Genomic DNA, 12,596 nt, shown 5'->3' on the forward strand with positions numbered 1-12,596 from the left:
TAAAATTTCATATTAAATAATATACTCTGTCAATAATGTGGAAGATTCAGCTACCAGTAAACAGCATAGCTGTCCTGCATGTTATCTGCCTCATGTAAGCGCACCTGGGCACTACTGAGGTGGCTTCGCTTAAGTATTTAGAATAATAATAAATAGCTACTAACCTTAATGAGTAATTAACTGGCTACCTAGGCCCTCCCACAGACTAGAATGCTTTTTTCCTTATGGTTCACGTCTTCTTGCTGTGTTCCTGTTCTCCATCCCTCCTCTTCCCATCTGTTGTTGTTGTCAGCTCTGTTTTCTTTTGGCTAGAGTGTCTCATTTATCTTTGGCAATTCAGTTTGCTGCAGTCTTTCTCCTCCTCATGTAAGTTCAGCACTTCTCAGAGGAATATTCTCTGCTTTGGTGGTGGTGTGAACTTTTTGGTAACTTGTCCAAGAGCTGTCTGTGCTCAACGCATATAGCTCATGTTCATTTTATGCCGTGTCCTTCACCTCTGCCTATAGCTCCTGCTGCACCACAAAATCTAATCTGGTGCACGGTAGAGGCATTGGGCTTGTGGTGGGGCACTGTGGTGGAGCTCAGAAGATCTGGGCTCGCTTCTTGGTTTCACATATGACTTGGCTTGAGGCTTTTAAGTTTTCTATGCCTCGTTTCTCCATGAGAGAGGATACTTTCTTTCCCATATTGTCTCACGAGCCTGTTCAGTACAAAAGTCTAGGATCTCTTAAAAATGGCCCAGGCAAACTGAAAGTTGTACCCCATCTCACAGACTACCCCCAGTCACAGCTCCTAAGCAGGAATCTGTGTTGTACTCTGCTGTTTTTATGGTGTATAATGTCTGCCTGGTTTGAATCTTGTAGGCACTGTTGGAGTTAGTGGTAGAAAGTCAAATTATAATGCAATCAGTTGATAATTAAATTGTGTATATGTGTACATAGCACACATTGCCTTCTCCTCCCCTGTTCCCTCCCCTGTCAAAAGGATACATATCTTTTCTGTCTTCTGCAGGTTCTACTGGAGTGCCTTTTTGCTCTATTGCTTTTAGAAAATGCTAGGTAGAAATGCATCTTCAAGTTAGTCCTTTTGTTTGGCCTCTTCTTTTGTATGCTTTTGAAATACGTATTTATAAATTTTCATGTTTGGAGAAACAACTTTTTTCCTGTGCTTCATCAATAAGCAAAGAAGTCCTTCAGCTGTAGATACTATGGATGCTTTATAAATATGTTTTCAAAATAACACACCATAGCCTCATATTGTTGTTTAGTCTCATAATTGTTTTCATCAAAACATTTATGAACTATTCAAACACTAAAACAACTAACATCAATAAATCTTACCTGGCCCCGTTTTCCTCTTCCTTTTCACCCTTTTATACTTGATGTAGCTCCGCTAAGTTAAGTATAGTTCCTCCTGATTTGATAGGTGCTAGGAAGAGAATCAAGCTAATTTTTTTTTTGTTTTATAACTTGAGATGAGTAAATTAACAGTTTCACTAATAAACTGAGATCTGCCCCACCTCCTGCTGCACTTGCACAAAGGAAGAAATTGTATTCTAGAAAAACAGAATATAATAAAAGAAAAGCTATCGGTCTTTATTGATAAGCTGTTAGTAGCCCCAAAAATTCTAACAGTGCATATTGCATATGGAGGAACCATTTCATTTTACACTATGACACTTGTTTATTGTTAAGGAATGCAGCTGTGAGGAAATAACATTTTAGAGAGCAGGATGAGTACATTGGTGAATCTCACTGTTTGCGAAAAAGTGGTGAGTGATTACTAGAAATCAGAGGTCGAATACATTGAGAAAACAACTTGAGTAAGTAGCAGATTGTGTAATAGCTTTAAGTAAGTTAAGTAAACTTGCATTGTAAGGTTGGGATTACAGTGGCTTAAGGCAAATCAGATTTGACAAAATCTCTCTGGAACAGAAATCTTACTGTAGTTATTTTTAATCTAAGGGAAATTTAATTTTTTTTTTTAATATAAACTTTGAGACCTTGAACAACAGCCTGTAAAGTGTACATTAAAAAACGAAACCAAAACAGGAACAACAACAAAAACAATGTTTCTGCACTCTACTCTCCAAAAACCCTTTTCGCACTTGCAAAGCTATTTTACGATAAGGACATTTTTTTGAGTTTTCATTTGATATCTTCCACTCAGATTTCCTTGATATACTGAATTAAAAGATGCATATTGTCTTAGTAAGATAAATTAAGAGCAAGTTGCTTTTAGTGTGAGAAAACCTGTAGAAGCAAAAAAGAAATGTGACAGTCATGAGTAACTTAAACCCTTGTAGGAAAAGCTGCTCTAAGTGAAACAAAAATGAACATGTTTGAGCATTATGCTATGGCAGTTCTCTATCCTTAGTACGCATAATTGCAGTGGAATTTCTGTTACAGATCTGATGTTGTTCTACTTCTAAATTTACCAGAAAAACAGTATCATATATGACCTAAAATGAAAATGTTATACATAGGCAGAGTAAAATTTGCACGCGCATCTTGAAGTTTGCTGAGCAGACAGTGGTGAGGGTTGATACCTTAGCTTAGAAGAATTAAAACACCGTTCTGCTTTAAGTAATACGAAAGCTCTCAGTAAGATGAAGTCACACTGTAAAATTAACTCTTGGGGAACATTTCTTCAAAGTTTTTGGTAAAGAAACATAACTATTTGCTTACTATGAAGCGGTGAAAGTTACTAACATTCCTGCTAGAAACATTTCCAGAAGGTGTTTATTCCAGGCATGTTGACATAGGTTTCCAAATACTGCTTTCATTTAAAGAGAAGGTATCAGGCATTTACTACTTTCCCATGTGTCTATAGACTTCAAATGTGTTTCAATCACTAACCACAGTGAATCTTTTCCCAGGAAGCATGAAGGTTTCATCAGGTAGAAAAAGCAGTAAAACATTGCCCGAAACATTGGTATTGACACTGATTCAATCATCAGATCAATTCCGGGGACTTATATCAAGTTTAAATGGAGGAGGGCACGCAAGCATGGTACTAAGAAGAGGTAATACATCTGCACAAGAACTTATTTTCAGAACCAAACATTATTTTCAAATGATCTATCACTGATCAAGAACATTGTGATCTTACGTGTTAAGTGATCTTACTGCATATTAATAGCATACGTGGTCCTTGATCAGCTGACATTTGTTCAGAGTTTGAGATGGTGAAAATCAGCTGTTCATATAAAATAAGACATTGAGACAAAAGAAGACTTTTCCTATTATTTTGTCAGATTTATTTGTGAAACACACCATTACAGGTACCAAGGGCTGATAACACTTTCAGTCTTCGTTGTTTTCAGCTGCTGTTACCTACTGCTGACGCCCTACAGCAGTGGTTTCTTTCTCACTTGTGTTGTCCTTGACAGTGCTCATGATCCACAGGAAAGTGCCATTGCTCTGGTCCTCACTGCCTGCTGTTTGCAGCATGCTGCTTGCACAATATTGTTTCCCTCTTGGACGAGGAAGTCTGGGCAGTGATGCAGGTAAACAGTCTTCTGTCTCCATTGAGAGAGACTGCTGGGAGGCTGTTGTGAATGATACAGCACCAGCTCTGAATTTTTTTACTTGATCTCGATTAGACAGAGTTGAAGGTTGTGACTGCATTGACATGGGGTAGACACATTGCAGTTCCAGCTCTGGGATTTGTTTTCTGTTCTGAAGGATGCCACACTTTTTTCATGTTAAACTAAACTATCATGCATTCAGCCAGCGCATGGGTCTGATCAGGTTTTAGGGACAACTTTATACCTAATTAATGTTCATCAAGCAACAGCCAGCCAATGCTGCCCTTCCAAATGGCACAGGAAAACTCTCTATAGTGACTGTACTCTGCCACCTTTCTCAGCCATATCAGACAATGAGGTTTTTTTGACTCCACTTACATAAAATGCACATTTACTTTCAATCCCTAATGCATTTGATTTCATTTATGTGTACTGTGCTCTTGTAAACTACTGCTAAGGTTTTGGAGATTATGCTATTTGTCAGGCAGGTGCTCTGGGAAAATTGCTAGTTCCACAATTCCCTGGCCATCCTCAGAAACATCGTTGCCAATAAATAATAAAAAAAACAAAAACCAAACCAAAACCAAAAATGAGCTGCTCTCAAGAACTGGAGACCTTCATGGATAACTGTGTAGAAGACGTTTTGGCTGCATGCAAGACTTGTGTTTCTTTGATAAGGAAATGGGCCAAAAGAGCATCTGTGGAATAACTTGTTTTCTTTCACGTGAACACAGCATTCTTAGGAGCCATTCCTGATTGTAAGTTTGCTTATATTTCTGTGGCTTTTTATGGAGCGTCAAGACTCTAGTCTTAAGTGTTGGTTGAGAGTTTTCAGAAGTTAGAGCTGAAATTCTGGCGCCTAATTTTAAGTGAGACTTCTACTGTCTGGCCGCCAAGCACGTTAAGACACTTTTTCTCCAAGGGAAGATTAAGTCCGAGTGACCTTCAGGCGCATGTACAGACCTTAAGATTTCCCAGCTCAGTGTATGAAGTTGCTTTAAACTAACGAGGACACGAGTAGCCCTGAGGGGTGTTAACTTTGTGGTCTGGTTGCAGCTACACGTTTTCAATAATGCCTTTGTCTACATACTCTTCTCATCATAAAATAGCCTGTGAAAGAGGTGAATAGCTACTGTACAATTCTGTATGTGGACTGTAAAATCCATCTTAGATGGTAAGAAAGTGCGGATGGGCTTTCGGTCCTTTACTTCTTCCTTTTGTTTCATCAGTGAATGCTGCATACAGAGTAAGTGGCTGAGTCTGAAGCCTGTCTCTCTCATGCTATGATACCTAATTCAGCTCCTCAGTCCTTTATTACTAGCCGCATTTGCTCTGCCATTTAATCCGTTTTCCCACGTTGTTATCCACTCTGCCCCACTGCCAACCAAAGGGACTAGACAGAGTGATTGCTTTTCAGACAACTTGGAATAAAAAAGTCTTTTATCTGTAGTCCTGCTGCTTGCAAACAAATGCACAGTGGACACAATGAGACTGTTTGACATGTCAGAGGTCTATTTCTTTTTCTTGGAAAAACATCTAATGTTCCCCTGTTTAAACCAAAAGAGAACATACATTATCTGTGTCCTGCTTTCTATTTCTTAAACAAAAAACAGCTGGTACTAGTGCTTGCTGTTAGGAAGAGACCATCAGGAAGTTGAAATATCAAATCTTTGCTCTACGTAGTTGCCACGGTGATGTATAATTAACCAGGCTGCAGTAATGTTATAGAAAGTAAACATAAGGAAATATTCTTGCTAATGGAAAAATTTAAACCATAGTTTTAAGTAAGACTGAAGGGACTGAAGGTTAAATTTTAATTGATCATTTGCAATTGGACATGTATGTTTGCACTTACATTGTAATTTGATCAGAACAGTATCATTGTGTGCTCAGGAAGAAATTTAAATGACTTTGAAAGAAATAAAATAGGATTCTGAGACCCATTATTGATGGTACAGTCTTTGTAAGAGGTTGGTGTTTCATTGATTTGTGGGGATTTGAGTGGTTTTTTTCCTCCTTGTTGCTAATAGGATTCTATTTGAAAAACAAGACATTTCCCCACAACATATCCAATAAGAAATGAATAGAGAAAAAAAAAGTTTGATTTGGAACAAATGGGAAAACAGATAAAGGCAAACCATTCAGTGTTCACCTCTTGCAGCTGATACACAAGCACCTTTTCCAAGTGGTTATGACACTGATGCAGAGTAATTTGTTTGTCTAAATGCCTTTCTCTAAGTGGTAATTGTTAAATTATCCTAATGTATTTTAAACTGAGAAAGTTGAATGTACCTTTGGAAGGCGACACATGCCAAAAGAAATTGATGTGCAGTTCCCCAGATCCATACAGGAGGAAGTTTCAGTCTGTTTGTGAGGTTTATGGGAGAGATGAGTTTAGGCATGGGATGCTGTTAAAGAATTAAAACTGTGGAACATTGTCTATGAGATATTTGTGTGCTGAAATGTGGGTCAGGAGCAGTGGGATAAAGATTATGTACTTTTGGGAATCCTATTCCTTGTAGTATCTCTCAAAGACACACTTTACGTGTAGCAGTCTGAGCAGATGTACAGCGTAGGGGCTGCTCAGTAAAACATAGCTGGGGTAGAACCATGCACCTACTGACCCTGATGGGAAGAGTATTAATGCTTTAAGAACTTTTGTTTGTTCTCTGCATTTGGCCATCTTGTTCTTCAGAACTTTGTTTTAGACTCTAAAGGGTGTTACTAAAATCAAGACACCATGTGTACTTAGTAATAGGCCCTGAGAAGTTTTTATGTGCCTTATCTTCTCATTATAAGATTAGTGTAATGCTTTCTCTTCTAGAAAGGTAAGAGCAGTAAGTGACCTTCAGCTTGCTTAAAACTCTGCTAGAAGTACTGTCAGGGCATATGTTACTGATTAGAGCAGCAGTTCACCTGCTACATCTCTTAATAAAAATAATTCTATTGCATATTATCATTTAAGGCCCATTATTCTTCACTTTCAAACTTATTCGGTTCTCCTGTCAAATTTTAACATTGTAGTGCTTGTATGTGCTCCATGTACATTATTGCCACTGACTTGAGCAGAAGACAGTGAAAGTTGCTCGCTCTGGCACTGCGAAGTGCTGAGCACTCTTGGCTGGTGTTGACTTCTCTGACAGTGGAGGGTATGCACGGAGTACGTCTCATGGTCAAAGCTTGTTTGCCACACACTATGCTGAGTAGGAAGATGCTTTGAAGAATGAGCCTGAACATGTTCCTACCCCTTCTGCTGTAGCTTAGGACATTATCTTTCTACTTTCTGAATTACTTGTATTCATTCAGAGTTGCATCTTGTGATGAAATTAGCATTGGGTAAAAATGTATTTCGTTCTGTCATTTTGTAATTTCTTGCTTTTCAGTTTGATTCAGTGAACTTTTAGTGTGTGTGGCATAAAAATGTGCATAGAAGTACCAGTTCAATTCCAGTAAAATGCTCAGGTAGTTCCTACACATCGTGTCCTCTTTTCTTACTGAGCAGGACGCAGATTCCTGAGGGCCCCCTCAGTTTAAGCGTGGTGTAAAAACAGCAGCTCCTGAAGTTACAGTCACTGTCGGATTATTGATAGGGGGATGGGAAGGTTTGGTATTTTGATTCAGAACACAAGAAAAAAAAATACATCACAGAACAAGTGGTTTTGCCCATATTTGCAAGAAGAGTGCAATATTTCACCTGAGGCAAGGTCTAAAATTATGCTTTCCCCTGTTTGGCAAGGCCCCATTGAAAAGGAGCCACTTCGGCAAAGAACCAGTGTTTACTTTGTTCCTTAACATCTCCTATGAAGCATTTGATTGTAAAATGGAAGCAATCCATCCTTTCAAATTTAGTTTGTATTTGGCAGATCTGACCTCACAAGGGAGCCCAATACCCTGAGCAGCCACCCTTGCTGCTGTCTGACCAAGGAATAACACTGGAGCGAGCTGTGAAAGCAGCTTCTTGCCTCCATCTTCTCCGCAGGAAATGCACTGGTTGTTGCCAAGTGCAAACACTGGTGTATTTTCACACGTTTAGATTGCTTTCAGGCAGGAAATTGTTGCAGATTCAAAGTACAGTTTTTTAAAACATGCTAATATTCAGGTAAAATTGGCATTCTTATGATTGCTAAGAGGCTGTATCGAAATCCTATTCCACCCTGACTGCAGAATTGCTAGCGTCAGATAGCTTATGCGTTATATATCCTGTATATTACAAAGATTGGCTTGAAGCTCAGGACTTCACAAGCATAACACAGAAGGACTTTTGTACAAAGCTTGAAGAGTTAGTCCTTGGCCTTTGGCCAGGAATAAAGAATGCTTGCCCTTGTGCCATTTTGTCCTGTGCTGCTCCAGTTCTGGCAGCGGTTCTGCTTCAGTGTAATTGTTGGCACTGAAGCTCAGCTGAACCCTGAATGGCCTCTTCCTGCAAGCAAGCAGGGGCGCAGAGGTCCGAGACGGCATCAAAACTCCGTATTGATCAGCTGTAATAGAGGACTCTATTATGAGAACTCTTCATATCAGAGCCAAGCAAATTGACTACGGCGATGCAGTAGTAAAGTGCTAAAAAAAGCTATTAAGAGTGTGAAGTAATTTTCAGTTTTTCCACGGGATAATGGAGGGGCTAAAAGAATAAGCGAACAAACAGCTCCTTCTGGGACAGTCACTGTTTTGGCTCTCTATCTGCATTTGTTGTTGATCTCTCCTTCCTATCTGTGCTAAGTAGTAGTTGAGTTTTTCATTCTCGTCTGGACCAGACACAGAGCATAGTCACAGCTTTAAGTGATAAAGTATTTCGTATTGTTTGCAAAGGCTTGCTTACTCTTCTTTATTCTGCTTACTGTTCTTTAAAAAAAAAACTTTCCCATTTCATTGAGGCAGATTTGGAAGTCAAACCAGAAACTTCAGACTCTACTACGATGGAAAGCACTTTGTTGGGGAGAAACGTTTTGAGTCCATCCATGACCTGGTGACAGATGGATTGATTACTCTTTATATTGAAACGAAGGCAGCTGAATACATTGCCAAGATGACAATAAATCCAATTTATGAACACATAGGATATACAACTTTAAACAGAGAGCCAGCACACAAAAAACATATGCCAACCCTGAGAGATGAACATGATGGCAAAGAGTCTACAGGAGAGGATGAGGTAGCAGAAAAGAGGGTAAGCAATTGTTAACCCACACTCTTTTTTCTGTTAGACTTTTTATTTTGTACTTTTAACCCTCCCCCTCTACTATAAAGTGCTAAAGGTATCTGTAGATATTTAGTCTACATATTTATTTCCAGTATTGCATTAATAGTAATATTTAAACTGGTTATAGGGGGGTTTAATGGTAATTTTTGCATATTGCAAATTTCTGTGATTTGGAGATTAGTTATTTATCATTGTGAGGTTCCTTTCTTCAGGTATTTTCACAGTTATAGATGTTACCATTAAGCCACTCCTTTATTTCAAAGGGGCTAAGAATATTTCATCTTAAAATTGTTTACAGTGTCTAAGACAATTGCCCTTTGGTCAAAAATTATATTTCTTAAATTATTCAACATTCCCCAAACAAATGCATTCCATAATCTATTCAGCAGTCTGCATACAATGACAGTAAAGTTGTCCACATTATAAATAAGCCTGTTCATTAAGATGATAAAATGTTAAAACGTTTCACTTAGCTAAGTTCAGCCTGTCAGAAGCTGACAGAGCTATTTTTGGCCTCGGCCAGACTTATGAAGAAGGATTGCTCTCTTCAGAGAGTTGCAGTATCAGCTGAGAACTAACTGTGTCCTGGATTATAAAAGAAAAATAAACAACAAAGAAATCTTAGAACCGGTGAAAACAGAAATGTTAAAGGAGGTTGGGAATGTATCAGGCAGACAAAGCAGCTGCCTGAAACTTCATTTGTGTGACAGAGACTGAATTTAAAAAGAAAACATAATGTAAATTCCATCATGTTAAATTGAATACTTTGTTTATTGAAAAGCTGACATATGAAAGTCTTTTTAAAGTCTATTTTTACATATGTGTAGGTGTTAATGCATGTGTAATAGTCTGATACACTCCCCTATTTCACAAACTTCAGAATGACTTTAGGAGTATCTAAAATGCTTATAGTGCTTAGAAGAAATGCTAATCTTGGTTGGGATCATCTGTTTGTCTTTCCAATCAGAAATATGCCTGTGATTTCAGTTTTTCTTGAGGTGGAGGAAAGGACTCACTGACATGACTATTGTAGTGAAACTAAGCTCCATAGAGAGTCCACAGAGAGAGGAGGCTCCTAGCTTTGGTCCTTCAAATCCTTCTACATCAGTCTGTCATCCTGCACTGAATGTGCTGAGAGATGAAGCACCCAACTTAGCTTAAAGTATGAATTTTCACTGTTATCAGATCGTTTTGACAAAAGAAATACTGGTGGGGATATTGATGCTAGCTGACCACATTAAATATCCAATTTCTTGCCTGTTAGGTACCAGCCGTAGAGGGATGAGTTATCAGTTACAATTCCTGACAGCCACTGACTTGCAGCGTGCTGTTTCAAAAGGATTTTTTTGCATGTTATCATAAAGAGTTCATTATAATGCAAAGCCTGGGTAAAAATCTCCTGTAAGAGTTCTGGAAGTCACTGCTTTGGGTTTCTTTCATAAAATTAACTCTTCCTGCATTGAGCAACTTTCAAGTGACAACAGAACTCTGTTCTGTCACAACATCTTTTAGACTGATGGAAAAGTTTTCATAGTAAAGGGACTTCAATGATTATTATTGAAGAATGCTGTTTTTTCCATAGTTTACATGGTGTTATGTCACACTCATCGACAAGGTATGCCTATTGTTTTGAAACATTTTTCATGAAATAGCTCAAGAACTATTAAATATTTCTCACAGATTGAAATTTTAGGTGAAAAACCTTTAGAGAGGTTAGTCATGCAATTGCAACATCCCACCCCATTTGTCTAGAAGTTATAAGTGATTAAAGAGGCTTCATCTGCGACATAGTTCAACAGCAATGGCGTTTACTGGCCTGAAGTCCAGCTTTTGAGCCTTTTCTCTTTATTTGTTGTGGAACCATGCGGACATGAACACAGTGAGACACACAGACATCACAGTACAATTAAATGTGGAGATTTCAGTTTTGTTTTCAAGGCGTTATCCAGTTGGGATTACTACCCGTGGCTGTGCAGGGAAGGCGCGGTGTGATCCTTTTTACTGTGGAGTGGCGCAGAGGTGACATCTTTGCTGCTTTTACACCTCTCAGGGTCTTTGCTGGAAGATGACACAGAGTTCTGAGTGTCGCTTCGCCCAGCAAATCTCCAAGGGGAATAAGGCATTCAACCCCAAGACCAACACCCGATCCCAGTAGCAACCTCAGCATTTGGAACAAGCCCCAGCAATCAGCGAAGGCTTGCCAAATCCTTTCTCCCTCCTCTGTAAGTCACAGGATGTGGGGAGCATGGGAAGGGGGAGAGATATGGTGGTGGCCTCGCCGAATGTCTCATGGCAGGGTGGTGGCAATGTGCAACGTAGGAGTGGTGGGGAGAGGAGACCTCGGAGGGCTTTCCCAAGTGTGTCCCGTCACTGTCCGGGGGACTCGACTACTTGCACACCCGCTAAAGCTGTCACCTTGACAGCCTGGCAGAACTGTTTCAGGTTCAGTGGGGTGAACATAACTGACTGGCTGGAGGACTGTACAGGCAGGTGACTGAATCACATCTGCTGGTTAATTTTATAAAAAAACATTGAAATAATGAGATATGTACTTGTTTGATAAATAATTTGCATTTAAAGCATGAGTACTGGATGACAGGAAATACTTCTCTGGCTTTTTTAAAAGCCTACGTACTATAAAAAGTTAACATGCTGGCGCGGCGCAAGGAACAACGGAGAGATTGCATCTCCACTTAAACAGAAGACCCAATCTCTCTGCTAGTTTATAAGTTTTCTTTGGTAAAATAATAATAATGCAATAAGAAAAATATACATATCCTCTACTAAATTGCTTGGAAGGTCGTTTTGTGCTTTTTGTGTAGGTTCCTACTTCTTATTGATATTTGCTTGAAAACTTCAATCAATGATAACATAGTATTTACCTTATTATGAATCATTTAGCCATGATATAAGGAAGCTTAGGTCAAGTAGTTTTTCTTTCTCTTTGGTGGGAGGGATGGCAGAGTGATTCCTGTTGTCCAATATAAAGAGAATATCACTGAACTGATATTGACAATTGTAACAAAGAACGCAAAGAAAATTGTCCAAAATCCAACAAGAAAAAAACCATTGTCTTACGATCCAAACAGCAAAATCTGTGTGCTACAACATTAGCCCATTAGCCCCATGGTGAGGATGAAAATTTCTGCAGGATTCAGTATTTGGCAATTAATACATCTTTATCAGTTTTATAGTGTAGCCACACAGCTTCTCCCTACACTGCACGCTTCCTTCTCTGTAAAGAGAGGAAGAAGTCTGGGTCTTGAACATTGATCATCCTGAGCCAAAATATGTTCCCAGATTTGCAGACTCTGAGGCTGTTCAGATCCGAATCTAAACTTTGTGCCTGTGACTGTTGCCCAGTCCTGTGTGGGTGGCGTATGAAAGATAAACCCTTCAGAAGAAGGCAAGGAGAGACAGGCAGGCTCCGACTGGGGAACAGCTGGTGAGAATGTAGTTTCGCTTTCTGCCATAAAATCAAGTGGAGGAAATTGGGCAGCCAGAGAACACACCTCAAACTTGAGAATTAAATATTAAATAGCACTTCACCTAGCCTTGAATCTGGTGTGGGGCAGTAGCAGGGAACGCCACAGATTTGTGTTACATGCCTCCCAGCATGCACTGATAAGACTTTATTTGTTCCCCACTCTTTTCAGCAATTAATTTATAGTAGAAGACTTCACCGTGTGTTGGGTGACTTGTCATATGCAATACATTAAAAATGAGCCTTGGTAAAGGGAAAGGATTTAAAGACCATAAAAGATGAAAAGACAAAAATTATGCAATTGTTAGATGAGGATTGTAGGACACAAATCACAATACTCCTAAGTACTGAGTCCTGCAAGAGACCATATTGTGATGTGATTTAAG

General features: G+C 39.1%; 1 protein-coding gene across 3 annotated transcripts in view; it reads left to right on the forward strand.

The window, feature by feature from the left end:
- Nucleotides 1-12,596, forward strand: part of CHN1 (chimerin 1) — a 104,087-nt gene that overhangs the window by 42,225 nt on the left and 49,266 nt on the right. For all 3 annotated transcript variants that reach the window (XM_087731871.1, XM_087731870.1, XM_087731872.1), the window contains one exon: nt 8,405-8,693. In XM_087731871.1, the coding sequence (XP_087587997.1) occupies nt 8,405-8,693 (289 nt within the window). The remainder of the gene's footprint in view (nt 1-8,404; nt 8,694-12,596) is intronic.

The sequence above is a fragment of the Nipponia nippon genome, unplaced genomic scaffold, assembly GCF_047370975.1.
Source record: "Nipponia nippon isolate SJK-2023a ecotype South Korea unplaced genomic scaffold, ASM4737097v1 scaffold_5, whole genome shotgun sequence".
Taxonomy (NCBI): Eukaryota; Metazoa; Chordata; class Aves; order Pelecaniformes; family Threskiornithidae; genus Nipponia; species Nipponia nippon.